Raw genomic sequence first — 24,537 nt, forward strand, 5'->3', positions numbered from 1 at the left:
TTTCATATGAAACGGAGCAGCTAGTAATACCAGGCAGCCGTAACGAGTTTTACGTGACGGACGTAACAATATTATCAATTTGTAGCATGTATGGTATATTGTGTAAATAAAAACATATATACAATATAAAAAAATTTAGAAAATAAAACTTTAAATTCAAATTCATTATAAACGCTTTAGACTCCAAAAGCCATATCAAACTCTTCTTCTGAGATCTGCAAGTAAAACATTAAACATAATAAAAATGATAAAAATATATATACAAAACAAAAAAGTATATTTTTAATAAAACAAAACAATTTTATTTACCTTTTTCTTTTTGAATTTCTTGATCAACGCTATATCTTTTGCTAATTCCGCGAGGGATTCCTCATCAATTAGTTTTCTTTTCTTTTTAGCCGAAGCTGAATGTTGTTCCAATTTCTTCTGTTGTTTTCGTTTGTTTCGTTTCTCTTGCCTTTCGTGATGTTTTTTTTTGGATTCTGACCAGGATTCGGTTTGTTTCTGTTTACGCTTGCATTTACCCGGCCAGACACCAGTGTTCTGATACTTAATTAATTTCTTTATTCTGTGTAATTCACGTTGTTTGTTTGCGTAAGGTATTTCATTAACGTCGATCTCAGGACCAACAAAAAATGAGACATCCTTTCCCTTAAGTTCGGGCATTTTTGGCATTTTTAACAATCCGAAACCCATGGCCACCTTTCCTAAATCCATATCCTTCAATCGAAGAATCAAATTACATTCGTGTTTATTATACGCCTGTATGTACGAAACAAACGCGCGATTTGCCTTATCAAACATAAGTCGATCTTGTTGTTGCAACTTTCTCATACACCGCAAGCATTCTTCCACAGTATTATCATCTGGTTTTGTTTCTATTTGTTGCAATTCGACTTTCTGATTTCTTTTAATAAAATCAACATACGCATCCTCCGTCTCCAGAAGAAATAGCAATGAATTTCCTTCATTGCCGATTCTAGCAGTTCTACCACATCTGTGTATAAAAAAAAAAAAATAATTTTATAAAATAATCGTTTGAACTTTATTTCTATTTATATAGAGGGGTATTTTAAAAGTATCCAAAATTTTGCGTATACGCGTAGCGATTCAACTCTTCAAAATCAAGCGAATTTTTTTTGTTTTCATTTTACAGTGCAGACGTATAACAACCTCTCTCTCTCTCGCGCACGATCTAGATGCCTTGTACGCATGCGGTTACATTAAAACTTTTATACCTGTAATCTCTTTTTTAATTTCGTGTCTTATTGTTAAAATATTTTAAGGAAACAAGAGATAAAGTATATACAAAGGAAACTCTCTACTGTGCAATAGAGTAAATCATATCGTTCTGCGTCAGGAGAAGCAGTTCTCCGGGCCGAGAAATTCCTCCTCCGCACGCAATTCTCTTTCGCTCTTTTCCAACGGGCCGAGATCCGATCGATATACTGGCGTGATTAAAAATACCGACGCTCGTGCGTTGTTATCATAATCATGAGCATTGAAAAGAATATGGCGCGCTCTACTGTACTCTCACAAAAAAAAAAGATTAGTATAAAACATCGGTGTTACCTGTGTACAAAATTACTTGCGATGGAAGGAGGATCATACTGCAAAACCCATTGTATCTCAGATATGTCAATTCCACGTGCCATTACATCGGTACATATTAAAACGCCATTTTTGGCCTGTCGAAATTGATCAAATACTTTGAATCTCTGACTTTTCATTTTGCCATGTAGACAAAATACATCAATTGATGGCAACAATCTGCACATATATATATTTATAAATATATGTGTATGTATATACATACGTATATATATATATATATTGAACAACAAAAATAAGATAATTGTAAGATATGAAAAAAAACTTACGCTTGTATTACTTTACTAAAGTAGTCCACACATGCACAAGTAGGTAAAAATATCATATACTTTGTTTGTTGAAGTCCAATTGAACGTATGAAATCTATCATGATTGACAGCTTGTGCTGAGCCTGAACAATTGTGTAACTGTTCTTCAAATTTACTGGTGTTGAAACATTTGATTTTTCCTTTATAACAATTATTGCAGGATTTCTCAGTCCTGCCCTAATTAATTGCTGCAATTCTTTTGTTTGTGTTGCAGAGAACAATCCTGTTCTTCTAAGACGTGGTAAATAGCTTAAAATACTATTTAATGTAACTGAAAAACCCAAGTCTAATAATCTATCTGCTTCATCCAGTACAAGAAATTCCTATGAGAAAAATATAAAATCTAATGATTTAAAATTGTTTATTACACAAACAGTAGATTATTAAGAAATATATAAGTTAATTACCAGAGATTTTACACATAAACTCAAATTTATAGTTTTACAATTAGATAAAATGTCTTCCAATCTCCCAGGAGTAGCAACAATAATGTTCATTCCCTTTGTCAATTTCTTTACATCTTCTTCTGGTGTTGTACCTCCAACAAGTAATACTTCCTTCAATGATGGGATCAACTTTAAAAATTGTCCTAAAACTTCACTAATTTGTGTAGCTAGTTCTCTTGTTGGACTGATTATTATAGCTCCTACTTCCATAGGCTTCCACTTTTCTGGTCGTTTCTGTTTTACAGAATTTCTTAATGTATAAAAATATTTGTAGATATTATATAAGCACATGATAAATATCTACTACACAATGCCATCATAGACTATGTGTATATTTTTAATATGTATTATAATTTAATATATATTATAACTTATAGATTCAAAGTTTGATATAAAAATGGTCATTTTTTAATGTACTTGTACTTTAGAAGAAAAATAGCTGCATGATTTTGTTTATATTGAAACAAAAACTATGTATAGATAAATTCTAATAGAGAAAATAAAATTACTTGTAACATCTCCAATAATGGAATAAGAAAAGCAAGCGTCTTTCCACTGCCTGTAACTGCTTCTACCGCAACATCTTTACCACTCAATAATAATGGTATGCAAGCTTCCTATAAACATAATTAAAAAACTAATAAAAGAAACAGTATTTTATTATTGTTTTGCTGAAACGTGCAAAATATTTTATTTTTGTTAGATTTGAATAAGTTGATTCTTTGTCAGTTTTTCTCATATCAAATTTACTAATTTTAGAGATTAACAAACACACACATACATTTATACTAATTATTTATATATATTACCTGAACTGGTGTCATCTCAAAGAACTCCAATTGTTTTAATGTTTTTAATACAGGATTGCTTAACCATATATTTAACTCTTTCAACTCTTCCCATTTTCGTGTTTTCATAATGTATATGTATATTTTTTATGTTAGTGATTATGTTATTTAAAGATATATATATGAGCACACACGCAGCCAGCAGTCGGCACAATCTGACAGCGAATATCAAAAAAGTTAGCAGAAGAATTGTTGGGTTATGTTCCAAAATCCTACTTTGATTATTAAATTGCTATATTTTACGTCACGTGTACTATAGTTTTCGGTTACCAAGGTAAGATTTTGGAACGTATCTCTGATTGGACGCGAGTGTCGGGAATGGGTGCGTTCAGAAGTGCAACTCAACAGTTGCACAACGGTTGAGAGATAATCACTTCTGATTGGATCATACTTTTGGAACCGCAGCAGATTTTGAAGAACAGTCCTATCATAAGTGATGATCTCTCAACCGTTGGGTTTTTTGAACGTAACCCTTGTTTCTTCTACGGCTGCGTTCCGAGCGCGCACTTATCTATAGTACACGTCACGTATAGTATAGATAAATGCGCTCATATGCGTAACTCGGAACGCAGCCTATATACTATGTAATAGGTGTAACTATACTATAGGTGCTATTGTAAAGAAATGACACAAACTCGCGTCAAAATCACAAGTTTATATATTCTTCTTTTATGCGTGTATTATATTTGTTATTCTTTTTGTTGTATATTGAAGCCAGAGATTTGAAACATTTTCAAGTAAACTGAAGAATGAAAATTAAACTTATCTTTCGAAACAGTAGTGTGTGATTCTCTGTCTTATAGCAGAATCGTGTGTTGTCAGTTTATATTATAATTATATTTAAAAAAAATTAATACTATTACAATTGATCATGATTAATTATCTTAATAATATCATATCACATTCGTAATAAATATCTCACTTGGAGTGATAGAACATAATCACAATTATTTTTATGTTTGAAGTCTAAGAGTATTTTTTTCTCTTTATTCTGACGTAGAAAACTAACCTGTCAAAGTGTGATATTTATTGTTGATTATTACATATGCGTGGAAAAGTTTATACAAGAAGAAGGAAACTACTCGGTTAATTGGTGCCAGAACCATCTGATCACATTGGGCTTTCCTTATGTTCTAAGGCCTTGAAATGTACAAAATTAAACAATGATGTTTAAATGGCATTTATTGCTGTATGTTATCATCAAAGTATGTATTGTTAGAAAGAACAACAAGTTATAACTGATCCATTTGTTTTACTTTTGCTTAATAATATGGGTACGTATGATTAATTATAGTACATTAACATATATAAACTAAGATACTTTGATGATACTAAAATTATTCTTTTCTGTGTTACTAATCCAGTAATGGCAGGAAACGAAAATACATCAGGAGTTGTAGTAGATAATGCGGTATCTACAAAATTGCAATGGTTGCGACAACGCAGAGAAGCGTTGCAAGAAAAACTTGCTCAAAAACATAGTGAATTAAAAACCTTGTGTGTAGAAGAGGCAGAAATAACAGGAGTATTACCTCCAGAAATACCTTTAGAACCTGGAGAAAGTCCGCCAACTTTTCATAGAAAAGTAGGCAGTACAATATTTACACATCCTCAAAAGTTGCTTAACAAGCCTAGGTCAACTGATATTGTAAGATTGCAGTTTTTAAATTTATGATATAAACAATTAAGAAATACATCAGATATAATTGATGTTTTTAAATATATATATATATAGGAGGTATCAGAATTGGAGTTGGAGAGGCAGGTTCAACTTGAGATTGCAGAAAATGCGTTAAGCATTTTTAATGATCCTACGGAAAGTAAAACAAATCGACGCAAAAACAGGCTTACTTATCAGCAAAGTCAGCGAAGAGTGCACGAATTAGAGACCGAGCTGAATTTTATTAGGCAAGGTCGGAATAAAGCATATCGATCAGCACAATTGTCAGTACAAGCAGAAAGTTATAATATACAACCGCAAGTAAACGTAAAACACAGAACAAAAAAACCACGGCCACCGCTTGACAGCACAGGTATTGTAAATTAGATTTTTTTTTGTATATAAATTTATTGAATAGCTTATTTAAATGTGTACTTTGATTCGTAATAACATATCATCAGGAAATGAAACAACTACGCCGAAGTCTACTGGAAGAGATATACTCCATGAGTCTGGTATTAGCCTAAGTCCCTTAGAGACTGATGACAAGACAAACGCATATTCTAGACGCGGATATGATGAGCATTTAAATGTATCGTCAACTGCTTGCAATCGTCATTACAGTAGTACTTTTCCACGAATAAGTCCAATCGAGCAACAAAACATAAAAATTGTTGAGCACGATTACAATGACAACCACAATATTTATATTTTACCGGAGCAGCACCGTGGTCGTACGTATTCCCATGGGAGCGCTGGATCTCGTGGTCAGAGTCACTATCAAGATATCGACAGAACACGTCCTTACGTGCCAAATACCTATACAGAGGACGAGCGTCAAACACGCTATCGACAGTTTCAGCAGTTGCAGAAACAACAGCAAGATCAAATACAGCAAGGTCATCGATTGCATTACACAGGTTCTTTCGAGTATAAACATCTGGATAATGACGTCGTATGGAAAAATAGCCAAGGAGCTTGTGACAGAGAGTTACGCGCTCCTAATTACATATCTGTCAACGATTATCCTGTTTATTATTTAAATAACACGGTATCTCAGCAATCTTTCTCGTCGCAAAGACGAGATCGCGATACGTTGTCATCCGGCAACATAAAACAGACTACCAGCGGTATGGCAATCGATGCAACAGGATATTGGTTGCGTAACAATGATGATATTCATTGGGCAAATGTGGACGAACCTACAATTGACAGACTTGGCAGTTTGGATCGTAGACAGCGAAATACTCAACACAATGGCTGCGTGAATATAGACACGCAGTCGCGTTATCGCACAGTTGTTTCTGCGAATAAGAGTTGTTTATCCGACAGCAACGTTACAGTATTGCCCCAGCAGCATCATTCTGTTCATCTGATGCCGCTTTTTGAACAACAAACATTGAGTAACAACAAGATGCTGCTTCGCACACAATCATTAGGCAGTGTGGAGATGTGGCAATCGAATTATTCTCACAATTTACACGATGATAAGGATACATCAACGGAGTACGCAAATAATAATCGTAAAAACCGTCAGAAAGAGTGGTATGAAACATCATTGGATTATTCAGCGGCGAGCTCGAATCACAATTGTATTGTTACACGTAAAAGTTCTCAATCAAGTCCTCTGCTAGCTCGTGTGAAGACCAATGAGAGCACAAGAGAAAAGAACGGGTCGCCAATAAGTGCGCCAATAAATCATCAAAACAAAGACAGACTTGAGGCACGACAACACCTAATGCAACAGTCTCATCCTCGTTACGATCAATCTATAAATAGTTCTGCAATAAGGTCTAAGGTGCTGGAGATACCAGCTGAAACGAAATCGTCCGTGGACGTCTGTGACGATGTCACCCGACCGTTAAGTTCGCCTCAGAACTGCACGGTTGTGCAACCCGGAAAATATCAGCCATACAAAGAAGTGACGAAACCCTTCGAAATGTCGGACTTCTATAAATATTCAACCAAGTTTCGTAAGAGAAATGAGGCTATCGCACAATCTCAAACAATTGGAAACAATTCTTCGCTTCAAGAAAATCATTTCGCAGAAACAGTTTCTGGAGATTCTAATTCCTATAGTTCAGGACAAAATGACGGTAATGTTACCGTTAATCCTGTACAGAGAAGACTTTATCAACCGGTACAACGTATGACCTGCCAGCCTTATATGTCGTTGAGATAATCGTAACTCATAAAAATTTTTATCACTTTTATACACATATAAATACGCATACAAAATCAAAGATAGGCTGGTCCTGTCGACGAGACAATTTTTGTTTTATTTTTTACTATCATTGATCAATATTAATTCATACATTGATATGACATTGACTGCAGGTGAGAAAACTGTAATATTAACACTTTTACATAATCGTTATTTTCTAACTTAAAGTAATATGCTGCAATTAAACAGTAAACAAAATTGTAGAGACTCAAAATCACAAGACTAATTTGTTTTCGCGAAGAACTTGTAAGAACTTATTAACGTAAATTTGTAATTTCATTCAATCATTAACTTCATACTTCTTACGATTGCCTTGTAAATAACGAATTTACAACTTTACAATTTTTTCATTTTTCTACTATCATTTATTAATACAGATTACAGAGTTGCATATTCTCATCTCTCAACACTATATTGTATCTCTGTTGTGTTCGCAGCTATATGATAATAAGATGTACAAGATAGATGATACATAACAATTCTATATTCTTCTTCTTTATTTTATAATTTTTATTGCAATATATATATATAAATCATTTGTGATAATAAGGAAAGACAAAAAGTGAAAAAATAAACATAAAAATAATATAAATCTTAATCCGACTCTAATGTTGAATTAACTGAAACCTGAAAAGAGTGCCTTGTATCGATTAAAGTTTTTAAGAGATAAAACTTAAAGATAAAACAAAGTAACATTTTAAGAGATTATATGATGTATGTTTACTATACATATAATATATATACAGTATGTGTATGCAAAATATATGTATACGAGTGTTTCTGAAGTTTGTCTCTTCAATTTGTTAATTTCTATGATAATTTGTAATTAGAATTGTGTTCAAATAAATTTTCCTAAGCTTTCTTTAATAATACTGTATTATTATTAATTTAATGTTAATCATTAGATGCATCATTTTCTACATAAATATCATTTATAAATTATTAAATAAAATTAAATAAAAACTTATATAGTTTTTTTTTTTATTATGTGCACTGCGTATTGTAATGGACTTAGGAAATTATTTTAGATATTCTCTGCGGTTATTTTTCTTTTTTTGTGTGTGTATGTGCGAACGTGCGCGCACGCGTGTGTAAATGACGTCGCAAACAATTTAAATGTACATATACGAAGTTTTGTTTAAAAAAATTGAAAAATGATCAATTAGATAGCGTTTTTTCAAGACATTTGTAAAGTACAACAGAAAATTATAATATCAATAATATACGTACTTAACGAAAAAAGATGGAAAACAATTCGAAAGAAAAGATAATTATTGCTGTGGATAAGGATCATCCTTGTCTTAAGGAAAAAAAAGATGTGGAACGAGAAAAGAGCGAAGAGATGAGTTTGTGGTCTTCTGGCAGCGACCCAAGGCACGCACAATTTATAAAAATATATTCAGGTCAAAAGATTTTATTCAATCTTTATCGATATCTTACAGGTTTCAACAGCAAAATCAGACACAGAGATGCTTTGTGATGTATACTGATTTTTATCGCTGTGAGCACATTCTAGGGAAAGATACTCACGCGTGCAAATGGTTCAAAGATGTTTTCACATCTGTATGTCCAAGTTTCTGGGTGCAACAGTGGGACGAACTCAGACTCACAGGCCGTTTAGCTTGGCATAAATACAGAACTCAAGGTACTTTTCCCGGTAGCAAATACGGCGAATAAATTTAAATTTTGAATAAAATCCAAACATTTTTGGTTAATATTGCAAGAAATCACTTAATATATTTTAATCACCGTATGTAAAAAACTTATTTAAAAATATCAGTAACTGTTCCGCAAAGAAAATTTGTAAAAGAATTGTAGCAGGAAAAAGAGGGAAATTTATAGAGTATAATACACATTCGAAGTAAAAAAAAATATATCTTTTATTATATACAGGTACATTGATTTTATATCATAATGTAACTTTTATATCGAAGTATGAAAAAAAAAAAAAAAAAAAAACTGATGTAAGTCGTCCATTGATGATTTGTGTACGTTGCTGATCTGTCTTCTCTTGCAGAACTCAACTCTCTTCTTACAGACAACGAATTGCTCTGTTCTTTTTTTCCCACACTATTAATTGCTTGGAGTTTTTTTGACACTTTTTCTTACAATATTTGTAAAAATTGTACACTCGCAGAAGATGGTCTCTTTATAGACCGAGATAATACCGTTTTTAAACTTTCATAGTAGTATAGCGCAAGTTAAAAAAAAAAAAAAAGTACATAAAATATAAAGTTTTTTTTTTACAAAAACTAAAGCAAGTAAATTTTTTAAGATTGTGCACTAGAGCCTACCGTGGCTGAAGATAACTTACCAATCTTCAGGTGTTGTATCTGCTTTATATAAAAATCGTAATGTCATCTACACATTTCGCCGGTATTTATTTTCTCGAAATAAATTATCCCGGTGCAACATCTGCAAAAGACAAAATCGAAGACATTTACTTGAACAAATAAAAGTTATATCTTTATTTCGCGTATTACGCTACCGCTCTTCCAAAAATTAACTAAAATAGAAAAAAAATAGTAGCGCATCGCAATAAAAATTTATTCTTGTGGTACGTTTAATGTTATGCTTTTTTTTTTTTTATTTTTTTATCTCCGATTGTATGTACGCGGTAAAATGCACACACACAATTGTCAATATTTTAATTCATTAAATTTAAATGCAATCATTACGTATCGATGTATTTAACTTTATGAAAATTAGAACCACCTTACGTATGTTCAGAAAAAGTTGTTTCAGGCTTGATTTCTCGACTGATGAATGTATTCGCAATCTTCATCTCTGCAAACACCCATTATTTCGAATGGACATAGAACTCCATGAGGATTTGTATTTCTGATAAGAAGGGCAAAAGAAACCGCGAAAAAGTTTTAGCATGGCTCACAGATGATCCACCGTTAATTTATGTATGTTTTCGAAGACAGAGAGACCCACCTTGGCATCTTTAAATGCGCCAATATCGATACGTAAGGTGTGATTGCGGACGTTTTCGTTGTGGACGTTGTCTGTGCCGGCAGTGGTGATAAAGAGTCCGTTCCGTCGTTACTCTGTTCGTCGTTTTGATGTAAAGAACAATCTGTCGCTGATATTTCTAACTCTGAAGTTGTGATGTCGTCAGAAATATCTACGCTTTGTGTTTTTTGCAAATGTTCTCTACTTTCTTCAATCGGACTTTCTTCAATACTACTTAAGTTTGTTGCAGAAGATAACATATTATTTTCTTTAAAAAATGAGATTTGTTCATTGCCCCGAGATCCTGACACATTTGTCGAAGTTTCTTTTCTCTTTTCCGACGTTATTTGGTTGTTTGAAAATATTTGCGAAAGATTTAACGAAAGTTCTGATATTAATAAATTCTCATTTTCATTCTCGTTATGAATTGTTTCAAGTTCATTGGATTGTTTCAAGTTTGACGTATTATTTTTTAAACCTTCTGCATCAGCTAGCTGTTTTTGCGATAGATTTTCTTCGGCCGTAACCGTAACCTTGGATTCTTCTAAGATAGCTGACGTTTGTTGTGACAAATTAGAATTGCAATTTTCAGATACAGTTTCGTTAAATTGACTTCGTTTTTTCTTGGTAAACTGGCGGGCGTGACCAGCCACTTCCTTGAACTTGTCACTCAAAAGTTGATCTCCTGCTTCTGGTAATCTAAAAATATACATAATAGAAATAGGTAATAGAAAGAGATAATAGACAAAAAAAAGAAGATATACAGAAAAAAGTTTCTCTTTTATATAGAGTGTCTGAAAAAAAAAAAATATTTACACAGCTAAAATGTGAAGATTAGATCAATCTGAACAGAAAAATTATTTACCACAATGTGTAAAAAAATTTGTAAAAAATTTATGTACCTGTAATTTTTTCCTAGGAGCCGGTTACCTAGAGCCAAACAAATTTTTGACAACTTGAAGTATTCTTGTCGCCCGTTATTAATTTTTTGTCTCGCGCTTGAAACTTTTAAGCCCATGTTGTTAACGCGGTCGCGTTGTTGTTGTAATTTTTTCTCAGCCATTTTCAGTTGATCTTTAAGTTTCTTCACTTCTGCGGCTAAGCTGCTTTGTAAATCCTTTTCCATGTCCCATTGTCGTAAGTTACCTGACATTTCTGCTAAATGATCTAACACGTTATACCTGCATCACACGCATATACACACACATGTATATATATATAGATATATAGATATATATATACACACATGTACAGAATGTCCCATTTTAAATAATCCACTCAAATATCTCAGAAACGATAAATCGACAAATGTTTTGGACAAAAGTTTCTGAGATATTTGAGTAGATCTTTTAAAATGGGACACCCTGTATATATATACATGTATATGTACATATATGTATATACATGTATACATATATACATATATGAGTGGAGAAAAAAATACCGGAACCTATACCCTAAATATTTCTGAGTGATTCAAGATATGAAGAAATGAAATTTATAGAAATATACAATGAGATCATAGTCTCTATCACTTAATCACAAAAACATTTCTCCTCAACTCCGGGGGATAGAGAGGAGGGGAGTCGGAAAATTTTAAATGGGGCATGTGTGGCAGAGTTGTGGAGATATTTTTATCGTTAACACGTTCCGTTCCGTGCCGTTTTGTGCGCGACCTTTTATTCAGACCATTTGATATTTTGAATAAAAGGCAAATGTGTTATCATAAATTTTATTACATCATCGATTGACAAGTAATTATAGCTTGTAGAGTAAAACTTTCCCACTCGTATGTAGTTTTTCTAAAAATTAATTCTAGTTACCGTTTTGCGACTAATTTGTGCTCGGAATCTCTTAAATACTGTTGTTGTTCTGCTTCTGAAAGATTCGCCAATGTATTCAGTTCTGCTTCAGTTTCCGTATCCTTTTTAAGTACCTCGTCATCCGTGCTGTCACCTTTGTCGTTTATTTCAGACAAACGAGAAAAGTTATTAACGTTAGTTTCCAAAACTGGCAACGCTGCTGAACTATTGCGATTGATTTCTCGCTGGCACTCCGCCTCATATTGAAAATGCGACATCGTAGTCACTAACGTATTGTCAAGTTCTTGTTTTTTTTCATTCGAACTTACAGACAAGTCAGAAAGATTTACAGTAGATGCGTTAGCAAACACACTGTTGTTGCTGTTGTTCTCATTAGTTTTGTCCTTCTCGTTCAAACTTTCTGTACCAACATTATTTTCAATAGATTTTTCACTTTGACTGGTGCCTGGTGTATCGTGTAACAAGGATAATTTGTTATCGCTTAAAGTGACGACTCGTCCGATTTTATCAACTTTCAACATAACTTGAACATTTTTCTGATTTATTTTGTCTTTGTTTAAAACTCTCAAAGCAGGTCTATGATGTTGCTTGTCGGATTGTTTTTCGTTTTTCGAATTGTCAATTGGTTTGCTTTCAACAGCATTGTGATTTGGTGCAATTTCATTGGTAATTCGCACGCTGAAATTGGTCGGTTGTATTGTTTTCTTGATTTCTTTAGCTTGATATATGGAATTGGTGTGCTTAATAATATTCTCTGCGCGATGTGATTTTGTAGCAACTATGCGAGATGCATTTGACAACGTCACATTCTGCGATACCACGTCGATATTTTTCTTCTTGGTGGTATCCATCGGTTGGTTATCCATCTCTAATTCTTTCAATTTAATTTGATTTTGTTTAACATGCATAGTTGTTTTTTCATCCGCTGAAGATTTTATCGACAAATCCGTCGCATTAGCGTTTAGTTTTAATTTATTATTACTGTTATTATTATTATTATTATTATTTTTACTTATATTACTTGCTATTGTTCGCTGTAGCTTCAACTTTTCGCGTTCTAAAATTTGCTGCTTCAAACGACGATATTCTTCTTGTTGCGATATAGGAAGATGTCTCACAGCCTGTAAAAAAGAAAAAGGCAAAGGCATTTCTTGCGTATGTATCAGTCAGCTTGTTTCGATATAAATATTCTTTTGTACAAATGTGTGTGCTATTTTTTTTCTAAGCATTGTCAAATCAGAACCTTCCAACGCTCGCGCACACGGTTTGTGAGTTTGCGCCACCAAGAGGTCTGTTCCTTTTACCTGAACTTGCTACACTAGTTCGGAGTTTATCTGTTTTCTTCCAATGTGCAGAGTGAAAAAAAGATGAACTCTGAACTAGTGCGGTCAGTTCAGGTAAAAAGACCTAAGATCTCTGTGCGGTCACGTGATCAGTTGGAAGAATCTGTTGTAAATAATTAAATCAAATGTAATGAATAATACTGATGGCGTCTTACCAACGGCGTGTGCATGTTTGTCGAATTCTTATCCGCTTCTATTTGTATCGATACCGGAGACGCGTCTCGCTTTGCTACTTGCGGGGACAGAGGTGACGAACTTGCGGGCTTAGCGGCCGCGGCCGCTGATTGTTCCTGTTCCTTTCTCATGTCCCGCAAGAACTTCTGCACGCTTTTCTCGAAATCATCCTGCACCAGACATTCTCCTTTAGGCAAAACAGTTTTACGTTTTTCACTCTCAGACTCGCTGTCCGTGTCCGATCCCAAACTTATCACAAATCGTTGAGCATCGGATCCGTGCAATGTTTTAGGCCACTCGTTAGACTTAGCGCTGTTACGCACATTATCGAGCTTCCGTAAATTCAATTTTCTTTGTACTATCATATTCTGATACTTCTTCGCGTTATTTAGCACTTTTGTACTCGCAGGGGTAGGTGTTTTCTTTATCATCTTTTTCAACGGACCTTTCGTAATAACGCTGCTGCTCCTTTTCTGAAGCACTGAGGTAGATACATTATTAAGTTTCTTCTTATTAGTTTCCGACGTACTCAACGACACCGACGACAACGACGCGTTATTCGTCGTGCTGATCGCAGACGACACTACGGGACTTGTTAATTTCTGCATTGGCGCTTGAACGTTGTTTGTCGCGCCACAGACTGTTGTATTAATTGTTGGAGCTATTGAAATGACATTCGCGTTGTTAGTTGGTTTTGTTCTTTTCAGAGAAGCTAATAATATAGCTCGCAGCGCATTCTCGTCATTCTCGTCGACACTTGATTTTCTATCATTAACATCTGTCGTTGTTTCAACGTCAGACGTGTTACTTGTTGACGAACAATAAGATTGGATATTTTTTTCTCGCGTATCCTTCTTCTGTTCCTCTTCGTTCATCGGAAACGTATAGTTGTTGTTTTTCGCATCTTTGTTTTGTACTTCGATACCGCTGTAATTATCCGATAAATTTTTTTCAGTTTCAACGACACCTTCACGATTCTTCGACAATTCTTCGTTACGATTTTTTTCTTGCAATTTATTGTTATCATTATTCTCGTCTTTGTCGAATTCAACAGTTTGCGGTTCCAAATCAGACGCGTTTGTAATATTTACATTTTTATTTGCGTCGTTGTCTGAATTTTTTTTGTGTTTCTTATGTAACTGCGTAGTAGTGTCAATATTCTTACCAGTTAGTTCAATATTTTTTAAATTCTTTTTGACACGTTTTCGCACTTTACGTTCCGACGAAATCTCGGAATTATTCTCACTTGACACACGTGTCTTATCAACATTAGCAAGATATTCCAGCTTATTAGCTTCGCGCTTGTTTCTGATAGACGCCAAACTTTCGCTTCGATCCTCTGAAACATTTAACGACGTCTCGTCCATAGACGTGTCCGATGCAACAACAGGCGTCAGTAACACAGACGTGGGTTTTTTCGTAGGTTGCAGTTTCACAGATTTCACAGATACGACATTGTCTTTTTTCACGTCTGTGCTAACGGTTACAGATTTAACATTCTGAAAAATCTCTTGCGTTTCAGACGTTTTTGTCATTGACAACGAAAGTAACGGTTGTTTGTTTAATTTTAAATCTTGCACATGTACCGGCTTTCTATTGATTAACGTTGGTATCTTGTTTGAAGTTTTGACATCGTCCGGCATGTCTGATACTTTTTCCTCTTCGGCAACGATTTGGCACGACGTGGTCGGTTTTGGAATGTAGTCTTTGATCGGTACGCATTTGCTACCACCGGCAAGACTCAACTCAATACCTGTTTCCGTCTCTCTTGGAAAATTATAGATTGTCGATCCGTTTGACGATATAAGTTCGGTGTATCCCGCGGCAAACGTGGTCGAAGATTTCATAGAATGTCCGCTGAACGTATGCGTTTCGTAAGTATGCTTGTCGTTTCGAAATACCGAATCCGCGTTTGCGAACAGAACGGTGCTCGCGGGTGGTTGCATCATTTGATGCGTTTGCGGAGAGACGGAAATATTATCCGAAATTATCGAAGTGCGTGGTGGAAAATTTTTGTCTTCCGGAAACGCGCATGTTGTATCCGCGTGTGCGTTATCCGTGATCGAAAGATGGTGTGTCTCGTTTCCTCGGCAGCAAATACCATCTATCAAATCGCACATGTTATTATGAAAATGTTTCGGATTATTTATCAAATTGTTAATACCTGTGGGAATGATAACGCTATCGTTTCGTGACGACGAATAACAATAGTTATCCGGCGGTTTAGGATCGACAAACTCGTTGTAATACGACGAGATATCGGTTGATAGTAATACATCGTCGTTCTGCCTGGTGTCGTTGAAAATTGGACTCTTATTCGTCTCATTTACGTTGATAAACGAAACATCGGACGGCTCAATGCCCAACATTGCCGCATCAATAGGTACGATTTTATCAGTTGGAGAATACGGCAACCTCTCTTTTTCTCTCTCGACGTCCGTGTCCAATTCCATGTCTTCGGTGTGATTGTTATTCTGTGGAGGTGTACACGGAGGTGATGCGAACTGCAACAATTCGTTGCTGGGCGCGGGAACGTCTTCGAGAAGAAAACTCTGACTAAACGGACTCTCGCTGCGAGTTGTTCTTCTCGCTCTTATGCCACGCTGCACTCGATTCTGATGCTTCTTCATGATCGCAGATCGAAGCGCGATCATGCGCAATTGCAGAGCCTCTTCGTCTTGATCGTCATTTTTTGCGTCGATCGATTCCTTATCCATTTCCATATCCGCCAGATGATCTAACGGTCTGTTGAATTTCTTCTGCTTTGTCTCTAATGCCTTTTGTCGCAACAACGCTAGATCTTCATCGTCAGCTTCGTCACGATTGACGGACTCGGATTGACATTTTGATTTCATCTTCAAATGCGTTGTGTTGTTGCGGTCGTTGTCGGGCGTTCTTTTGAACATGTTTGTCAGTTTGTCCATCAGAGATGACGACTGATGGACTTTACCTCGATTAGCGTTGGACTCCGGCGAATGTGTAGAGTCAAGACGTTTCACTCTCTTCAACAATCGCGTTACGTCGTCGTGTTTGTTAACGTGAGAACGTATTTTTCGAGCAGGCGAATCTTGTCTCGACGGTTTTCTTGGTATTCTCGTGGGCGAACGATACAGCGGATTCCGTTTTGGCGATCTGAGTCTTCGCGGAGATTTCTTATGTATTGGAGAATAATCCTTCAATGGAGATCGAGTTTTTATCGGAGATCTGTGCTTACGAACTGGCAAAATCACTTTCAATCTGTTATTCTTATGCACCGGACTTACTTCTCTATAAAGCGTTAATTTATTAAAATCTTTCACATGCAAGTCAATAGAAGGAGATTGCGGAGAAATTAAATCATCAATAGTAAGATCTTTGTAATCCTTTTTCCTTTTTTTCTTTTTTATTCTTGCTTTCGATCGATTAGAGGTATCTGTAAGGCCTACAATTTCCAAATCACTGTCGCTGGAAATAGGTACAAGGTCGTCGTTCTTCTCTTGCGGAGCTGGCGCTGCGTGCTTTGTCACTGTACATCCCGCTTCTTTTACTCGCTGATTTTCCTTTCCCTTGACCGGATCTTATAAAATAAGATTAACTTCTACTTGACTATGATATTTATAAAGCAACGATAGCAATCTAAATCTTATTCCTCAACTCTCATTTAATCAGTATGTATATTAAAACTTATTTGACGTCAAGTCTTATAATAAAAAAATCTTAAATTATATAAATTATATAAATCTTAAATTATATATATTTATATATTACTCTCTTTCTCCATTTATATAAATTATTTTATTACTTCAAACAAACAAATAATAATTTATTACTTTAAATAAACTGCTAAAGTGTTAAGAAACGTATATTTTTTACCTTTTTTACTCTTGGAATGATATATCGTGCACCAAGAGGCACATTTGGGCCAGGACTTGCAATCAGAACACTTTCGTGTTCTGTTGACAACGTAGCCGCACGTTAAATGGCCCATTCCGCCTTCTTCGGAAGAACTAACGTCCTCCAACGAAATTTCACCTTCTTCCTTCTCATCATCCAAGACATCGATTGTCTCCATGCAACCGCTTGACAAATCACTCGCCATATCATTCGCACTCACTCTCGCAGTAATTATTAATTAACAAATAACAAAGTACGGTCTATGTGTACCAGACAACTTATAACTTTGACAAATCCAATTTGCGATATGACTCACTCTTCGAAGTTTGAGGTTAGGTCTCGCAAAAATGTGGAAATTTTTTGTTTCAAAAAGGTTTTTAAAAAAAGAACAATCTTATGAGATTAAATAAATGAAAAATTATATATATATATATATATATATATACACACACACACAAAATTCTGTTTAATCTTCACAAAATCTCCCCTCCCCTCCCCCCCTCGTCATTTGTTGCGTGAAAAAATTGTTTCGCTTTGACGGAAAAGATGTCCGAGCAAAATGACACGAAATGTGTGAGAGAAAGATAAAATACAAATCTCGACGCAAGAATCTTATTAATTTTGTATTGCTGAGTCACACAATTAATTACCGTGAAACATACGTACTTCGTGTTCACTAGAAAGAGAAACAACATTAATTAATTAATCTTAAAGCACTGTACGAACTGTATGTTCACCTAATTTGCACTAACGAACTAATCAACAATGTGATCGAAATTGCACACTCTCTCTTTAACTTTATATATAGTTGTATAATGGCCGTTTTAAGCGGAACAATTGAGTCGGTCGTCTTTGTCAACGCACTCGACGTTGTGATTAAACGGTTCTAAAAGAAATAACCAATCACGCGCATTCGGCAATTTTGTACAAACAGAAGCCATTGGTTACGTTTGGAAAACTCGACGGTTGAGAGATCATCACTTGTGATAGGACTATTCTTCAAAATCTGATGCGGTTCCAAAAGTATGACCCAATCAGAAGTGAGTATTTCTCAACCGTTGTGCAACCGTTGAGTTGTCTGAACGCACCCAATGACCAAATTGTGAACCAACCCTTTAAAGTTTTCACAGGCGCTGCCAGTAGCGCCAGTAGTGCCGGTGAATTTCGGGACGCAATTTGTGTTTTGAAAATGGCAAACCGTACGGTAAAAGATGCAAAGTCTATACGCGGAACAAATCCTCAATATTTGGTAGAGAAAATCATCAGATCGCGCATATACGATTCTAAATATTGGAAAGAAGAATGTTTTGCTCTGACGGCTGAACTTTTGGTCGACAAAGCGATGGAATTAAGGTTAGTAAAAAAAAATAAACTATAACCTCTATAGGCGCCTTTAGTTTACACCCCGATCGCTTGATATGTAATTAAGTATATATATTAAATTTGATTTGAGTGCAATAATGTGTGTGTGTAAACACAAGTCGTATTAAGCTGGTACGATACGCCTTCTTCACGCGTATCGTATCGAGCACATTTGTAATAACGACGTAAACACGTAAAATAATACATTTGAGACCACAAGCCGATTCAATATACGAATATAATACTCAATACGCGTATTTAAGCGATCGGTGTAAACTAGACCATTGAAAAAAAAATAAATTTTATTTGATTCGCGTATCAAACCACAGATGATTCTTTGTTTCATAATTTTTTTAATTACCACCGAGTTCGATAAGTGCGTTACATTGCGTCAGTACGTATCAAAGGCTGTTACAAAAAAATTATCTAAGTACAAAAACATCGGAAGCACAACTTGGATTAAGAAAATATTGATTGCTTATATTTTATATTAACTTTTCGAGACTGTAGACAAAGAACCTACGAGGACTGTAGACCTGTATGGTCTGTGAGGCTCACGCAAATTTAAGATCGATTATCTTCGCGAAGAATCAAATATTTGTTCAATTTCTTTCTCTCGAATCGGAAGTTTCAACGATTCTGCGTTCATAAAAAAAAACAGATTGAAAAAATCTCCAGTAGTTTTGAAGATGTGTTTTTAAAAAAAAAAACTTCTAGAAACGTCAATGCACAATTTTTGAGTGGGTCTGGAAAAGACCTAGTCTACGGGCGAAGGTTAAATATATACCATTATATTTCTATATCAAATAAAGTAGCAACACTTTTTAATTCATCCATTAAAACAATTTGTATCACATATTTGTAGTTAAATACATTTATTTATAGCAGCCTTTTTAAAGTGCATAACTATGCACTAATGCAGTATGGTACAATAAACTGCGGTATATTGCAAGTTATCAGATTTGCTATATGTGAGATATATTAACTAGAATTAAAGATTACTATATGCATAGTTTTTAGATTTTTGTTCTTACGATTCTTAGATACATAGGAGGAGTGTATGGTGGAAATGTAAAACCTACTCCATTTCTCTGTCTTATACTAAAAATGCTTCAAATACAGCCTGAAAAAGATATTATAATTGAGTTCATAAAGAACGAAGAGTTCAAATATGTTCGAGCTTTGGGTGCGCTGTATATGAGATTGACTGGCTCTTCCTTAGACTGTTACAAATATCTTGAACCATTATTCAATGATAACAGAAAACTTAGATCGCAAAACAAACAGGGTGTATTTGAACTTATACACATGGATGAGTTTATTGATAGTCTTTTAAGAGAAGAAAGAAGTTGCGATGTTATTTTGCCAAGAATTCAAAAACGTCATGTTTTAGAAGAAAATAATGAGCTAGGTATGTATATAAATTTTTATACGCGTGTATATATACATATATATAACTTTTTTTTAAATTAATTTTTAAATGTACTTTAATTGTATATTAGGTTACAAATATATATTATCTGTTTAATTATTTATCTTATTTTATTTATTAAATAGAAGCAAAGATATCCGCCTTAGAAGATGACATGGATGACGGTATAGAATCTTCGGAGGAAGAAGAAATTCTCTCGTCTAAAGAATCTCGAAAAAGAACAGATGATCACGAACGTGATAGAGATCGTCACAGAGACAAGAGACATTCTCGAACTGAAAAGAAATCTGATAAGGAAAAACAAAGATCGAGAAGTAGAGAAAGAGACAGAAGAGAACACAAGCGCAGCAAAACACCAAAATCTCATTCGTCATCTCACAAAGATAAAGACAGAGATCGAGATCGACACAGAAGAGATGACAGGGAAAGAGAAAGAGAACGAGATCGCCGAAGAGAACGCGACAGAGCTAGACATTAACAAACGTTTATATTATTAAACATCTTTGTCAATTGTTATTTATAAACGACTATATTGACATATTTTACGACTGTATGATGAATTAGTTACACACACATCAAATAACTATTATTGAAAGATGATTAAGTTTTCTGTGTGTGTGTGTATATATATATATAAAACCTAGGACGCGGTCAGTCTCACTGCAAATATTGTTTCATTCTATATCTTTATTCTACATTTAACGAGAAATAAAAATAGAATAATGCTTTGAAACATCCGCGATGAGCTTTGACCGCACCCTTAATCATCTTTCAATACTAATTATTTTGCTCACAAAATACATTTAATGCAAGTGTACGTATTGATTCACATATAAACGTGCAAATACATATATGTATAGAATTTATGTGAATATATACATGTATGTATTTCACAATTACATAAATACATATACATAAATAAATATTATATTTATACATATACATATATTTCTTTATGTGTATATATATATATGTATAAAATTAATATGAGACAGTCGAATTCTTATTTGCGTTTTCTTAAAAACGAGTCAGTGTAAGATATGCAAATACAGTTTTATATTATTATACAAAATTACAAATTTACAATTGCTTTATTCTTTATATAAATTTTTTTTTATTAATTAATAAAAAAAACACTATTATTACTGACTTTACTTTATTTCTGTTGTTCGAAGACTTACAAAATCTTTTCTTCAAAATCTTTTGTGTAAGATTTTTATACACGCGCGCGATTAGTTTAAAAGTGTTCTTTTGGGATATTTCTCTTCCTCTCCCTTTCTCTCTCCCTCTATCTCTCTCTCTCTCTCTCTCTCGCTCTCTCTTCTTTCTTCTCTTTCTCCTGTATATTTGGGCAATGAAAACAACATACTTAGCAATATTTAAAATGTAGGCGAATTCAGAATAAATAATCTCTCTTCTTCTTTTTTTATCCACTTCAACAACTTGCTCACTGCCTCAATAGCATCTGGTTTCGTAATTAAAGGCTCAAACGTTACGTATAATTCAAAACCAGAAGCCACCTGGAAAAAAATAGTGTTTTTCAAATGAAAAAAAAAAAAAAAAAAACTACTTTATCGAAATAAGCTTTATCTTACCCATGCCAACATTGTTTCTTTGTCCAATTGCTGAAATATAAGTTTCAAAGGCCGACTAGGAGAATGCAATCTGTGATGCAAACATTGATAAAGACCTAATAATCTAAAAAAAAAAAATATTGTAAATAAATTACATAATAGTTAGATAAGTTATTGAATACTTTGTATATTTATACCGTTCTATTTCTTCTTCTGTTGTGTAAGGTGGCTGAAGTCCTGGGTTCCAAAATTGGGCAGTGCTTTTACATTTGTACAAGACATGCCGCATCTCGGGTAAACCAATGTCAGCAGTCGTTACCGTCGGTTTGTTCATAGATTCGTTTATCGCTTCTAGACAATTTGTTCGTCTCAATCTCTCTACTATTTTCTAACAAACATAAATTTATAGTTTACACACTCTTGTCTCTTCTTTCTCTTAAGTGGATCTTTATTTCTGAAAATGGTTTTCAGGTTTGAACACCGCATTAGTGTCATCTCTATACCGACGATTTGAGAGATACTTCAGCTTTTACTTCATTAGGATTTTAAGAGTAGTCTGATACTGAAATGGTTTTGGCCTGAGATGTTTCTTTTTTATAGCCGTAAATGTTCACAAAACGATATATAGAAATAACACTAATGCGGTTCAAATTCAAAAATCATCTTCAATCACTTCTTATACCGGATCGCGAAAGCATCAAATAAATAAATGAAGTTTTATTATTCGATAAATTTTACTTAAACTTACTTGTTTGGCTTCTGACAGCACAAAAAACACATCCCTATCAACAGTGAGCAATAGCAAACAAGCTTGACAATCTTCTGCTAAATATGAAACATGGCCGTGCATATATCCATTGGAATCAAATTTTGGTAGACATATCGGTGTCCAACTTTCAGCAGTTTTGAGCGACTCAGAACTGTCTACTAGATTTTGTATTATATGCAGATCCATTGGATGTAGAAAAAATTTGTTCATTCTAACTAGTGTTACCAATTGATTGTTAGCTAGAAGTATTGCAAATACTAAATTCTGAAAGATATGTTTGGTGTATATTAAGTAGTATCAGAGTTTCTGTCATATTATATAAATTAAAAATTGCTTTGTACCTTGATTTTAGCACAAGTTTGAATGATAGTTTGTGTAATAGAGCTTCTCATAGAAGAAAGTAAAGGTAAACATTTAATAGCTCCTAGAAAAAAAGCTGGTTCTCTATCCATAAAGTTCAATAAATGATCTATCAGTCTTTCGCTACCACTTAGTAACCTTCGTAAATCAAAGTTTCTTCTCTGATCATATACTCTGTTTAGTTGAGACTGTGTTAATACAGAGACTATTTGATTATATACATACCTACAAACAAGCAAAAATATACAAAAAACATCGCATATATTGTCAAAAAAAAAAAAAAACATTACCAAAATAAAGTGTCTAATACGTACGTTAACTGTAAAGTAAGTTGAGATACACTTTCCAAAGTTTTAGATACTGCTACTAAAATCAAGGGACCTTTCACAACAAAAACAAAATTTGTGTCACCTGCATGTACCGATCTAATCATATCACTACCAGCCTGTACAAAAGATACAAGAGCTTGCATCACTCCCATAACTGTGACTAGTTTGTCTTCTGAACTATATCTAGAATAAATTGGTTTTCCTGCTTGGCTCAATATAAAAACATGTTTTTTTTGAGCTAACCATTTTTTACAATGTAGCGGATCCCCGTCTATATTACTTTGACCTAAACAATGTGTAACACTGTCCTAAAATAATAGATTAATAATATTACTTATGTTGTGGAAACATATATAATTGAATATAAATTTTAAAAATTACAAAAAACCTACCATTTCCGCATCACTGAGGGAAAGAGGTTTTTTGGATTCTTTCGGACTGGTAGCGGTGAGCGTAGCAATGTTGTGTTCATCATCGTCTTGGATCTTGGATATAGTGTTGGTAGTGCTCTTCGTAATTTGTCTGTCGCTATCGATGCTACTACTCATTTCTTGCTCATAATCATCAAAACTGTCAGTAGTAACAAGCATCGTTTCTGAAGAAGCTCCGGGCTCAATTCCAGGTTCAGCTATACCATCATCAATTGACTCGACAACAATCTGTTCTTTCGCAGCCATATCTATGGACCAAGAAACTTATCATCGGTCAATCGCTCACTCGCCAATTTTTGTTACAGACATTACGGTGTGACATTTGATAACAGCGAACCATCAGGTTTGGTTTGGTGCCTCCTGTGGTCCGTGGCTCCTTGAACCTTTTAAGGGCCGTTTACAACGAAAGTAGGCAGTATAAAAAGTAAAGGTCATTCTACAATGGTTGCGTTCGAGCAGCACGCTATCAGCGCTATTGCGTTATTCTATCTTTGTTTTACATCCTAACAAGCAACAAAGGCAGCTTTCCAGCTACGCACACAGGCGACACAATGTCCATTAGTGTGAGAAAGAGCATATCAGTGTGTCTCGCTCACACTAGTGGACACAGAGGCGTATTTAACGTCGGTGCAACCGGTGCGATGCACCGACGGGCCCCGGGATCTGCGGACCCTCGGTGCATGATAAACATTTATAAATTTATAATATTCATAACATTACCTATCGGAGTTGCGAGTGCCGAAAGATCATTTAGTGTATTAAGGAGACTTAAAAGTTATTTAAGAAGTAGCATGACACAGGAAAGAACATCTGATCTAACTTTATTATCAATTGAAAAAAATGTTTTGATTAATTTAAATTTGGAAGATGTTGCAAAGAAATTTATGTCGGTTAAAGTTCGAAGAGGTGTTCGTTTCTAAATTTGCATACAAATAAAAAATCATTAAAAACTTTTGTCCAATTGCCTTAAATAAATAATAATAACAATAATAATAATAATGATAATAATAAT

General features: G+C 34.4%; 6 protein-coding genes across 14 annotated transcripts; 3 read left to right on the forward strand and 3 right to left on the reverse strand.

Moving 5' to 3' along the window:
- Positions 1 to 140: 140 nt before the first annotated feature.
- On the reverse strand, positions 141 to 3,391 carry LOC109859412 (probable ATP-dependent RNA helicase DDX55 homolog). The gene is made up of 7 exons (XM_020437664.1): positions 3,175 to 3,391; positions 2,875 to 2,982; positions 2,327 to 2,599; positions 1,881 to 2,242; positions 1,573 to 1,770; positions 310 to 997; positions 141 to 215 (listed from the first exon to the last, which is right to left on the reverse strand). Exons 1-7 carry the CDS (start codon positions 3,280 to 3,282, stop codon positions 177 to 179), a joined length of 1,776 nt encoding a protein of 591 aa, XP_020293253.1. The 5' UTR covers positions 3,283 to 3,391; the 3' UTR covers positions 141 to 176.
- Positions 3,392 to 3,825: 434 nt separating this feature from the next.
- Positions 3,826 to 7,954, forward strand: LOC109859434. Of its 4 annotated transcripts, none has more exons than XM_020437701.1 (5): positions 3,826 to 4,030; positions 4,214 to 4,487; positions 4,578 to 4,861; positions 4,949 to 5,246; positions 5,335 to 7,954. In XM_020437701.1, the coding sequence occupies exons 2-5, from the start codon at positions 4,484 to 4,486 to the stop codon at positions 7,053 to 7,055; spliced, it is 2,307 nt and encodes a 768-aa protein (XP_020293290.1). In that variant the 5' UTR covers positions 3,826 to 4,030; positions 4,214 to 4,483; the 3' UTR covers positions 7,056 to 7,954. The 4 variants fall into 4 exon arrangements, with proteins under 4 accessions (XP_020293290.1, XP_020293292.1, XP_020293293.1 ...); XM_020437703.1 differs by having other exon boundaries at positions 4,272 to 4,487; XM_020437704.1 differs by having other exon boundaries at positions 3,826 to 3,950; positions 4,272 to 4,487.
- A 234-nt stretch (positions 7,955 to 8,188) lies between these two features.
- LOC109859406 (cytochrome c oxidase subunit 6b-3-like) lies at positions 8,189 to 9,315 on the forward strand. Its single transcript, XM_020437657.1, has 2 exons — positions 8,189 to 8,471; positions 8,540 to 9,315. Exons 1-2 carry the CDS (start codon positions 8,341 to 8,343, stop codon positions 8,772 to 8,774), a joined length of 366 nt encoding a protein of 121 aa, XP_020293246.1. The 5' UTR covers positions 8,189 to 8,340; the 3' UTR covers positions 8,775 to 9,315.
- On the reverse strand, positions 8,961 to 17,685 carry LOC109859405 (MATH and LRR domain-containing protein PFE0570w). Of its 4 annotated transcripts, XM_020437654.1 has the most exons (8): positions 17,248 to 17,685; positions 13,377 to 16,951; positions 12,900 to 12,999; positions 11,879 to 12,803; positions 10,958 to 11,236; positions 10,038 to 10,754; positions 9,818 to 9,938; positions 8,961 to 9,512 (listed from the first exon to the last, which is right to left on the reverse strand). In XM_020437654.1, the coding sequence occupies exons 1-7, from the start codon at positions 17,471 to 17,473 to the stop codon at positions 9,839 to 9,841; spliced, it is 5,922 nt and encodes a 1,973-aa protein (XP_020293243.1). In that variant the 5' UTR covers positions 17,474 to 17,685; the 3' UTR covers positions 8,961 to 9,512; positions 9,818 to 9,838. The 4 variants fall into 4 exon arrangements, with proteins under 4 accessions (XP_020293243.1, XP_020293241.1, XP_020293242.1 ...); XM_020437652.1 differs by having other exon boundaries at positions 11,879 to 12,999; XM_020437653.1 differs by having other exon boundaries at positions 9,813 to 9,938; positions 11,879 to 12,999.
- A 740-nt stretch (positions 17,686 to 18,425) lies between these two features.
- Positions 18,426 to 20,976, forward strand: LOC109859425 (pre-mRNA-splicing factor 38). The gene is made up of 3 exons (XM_020437688.1): positions 18,426 to 18,621; positions 19,674 to 20,041; positions 20,188 to 20,976. The coding sequence occupies exons 1-3, from the start codon at positions 18,458 to 18,460 to the stop codon at positions 20,538 to 20,540; spliced, it is 885 nt and encodes a 294-aa protein (XP_020293277.1). The 5' UTR covers positions 18,426 to 18,457; the 3' UTR covers positions 20,541 to 20,976.
- LOC109859424 (vacuolar fusion protein MON1 homolog A) lies at positions 20,249 to 24,053 on the reverse strand. 3 transcript variants are annotated; one of them, XM_020437686.1, is made up of 8 exons: positions 23,487 to 23,856; positions 23,080 to 23,402; positions 22,747 to 22,990; positions 22,385 to 22,669; positions 21,834 to 22,024; positions 21,658 to 21,760; positions 21,432 to 21,582; positions 20,249 to 20,337 (listed from the first exon to the last, which is right to left on the reverse strand). In XM_020437686.1, the coding sequence occupies exons 1-7, from the start codon at positions 23,769 to 23,771 to the stop codon at positions 21,442 to 21,444; spliced, it is 1,572 nt and encodes a 523-aa protein (XP_020293275.1). In that variant the 5' UTR covers positions 23,772 to 23,856; the 3' UTR covers positions 20,249 to 20,337; positions 21,432 to 21,441. The 3 variants fall into 3 exon arrangements, with proteins under 3 accessions (XP_020293275.1, XP_020293276.1, XP_020293274.1); XM_020437687.1 differs by lacking the exon at positions 20,249 to 20,337 and adding an exon at positions 23,863 to 24,053 and having other exon boundaries at positions 20,979 to 21,582; positions 23,487 to 23,773; XM_020437685.1 differs by lacking the exon at positions 20,249 to 20,337 and having other exon boundaries at positions 20,979 to 21,582.
- Positions 24,054 to 24,537: the final 484 nt, after the last annotated feature.

The sequence above is a fragment of the Pseudomyrmex gracilis genome, unplaced genomic scaffold (assembly GCF_002006095.1).
Source record: "Pseudomyrmex gracilis isolate BER0280 unplaced genomic scaffold, ASM200609v1 scaffold_261, whole genome shotgun sequence".
NCBI lineage: Eukaryota > Metazoa > Arthropoda > Insecta > Hymenoptera > Formicidae > Pseudomyrmex > Pseudomyrmex gracilis.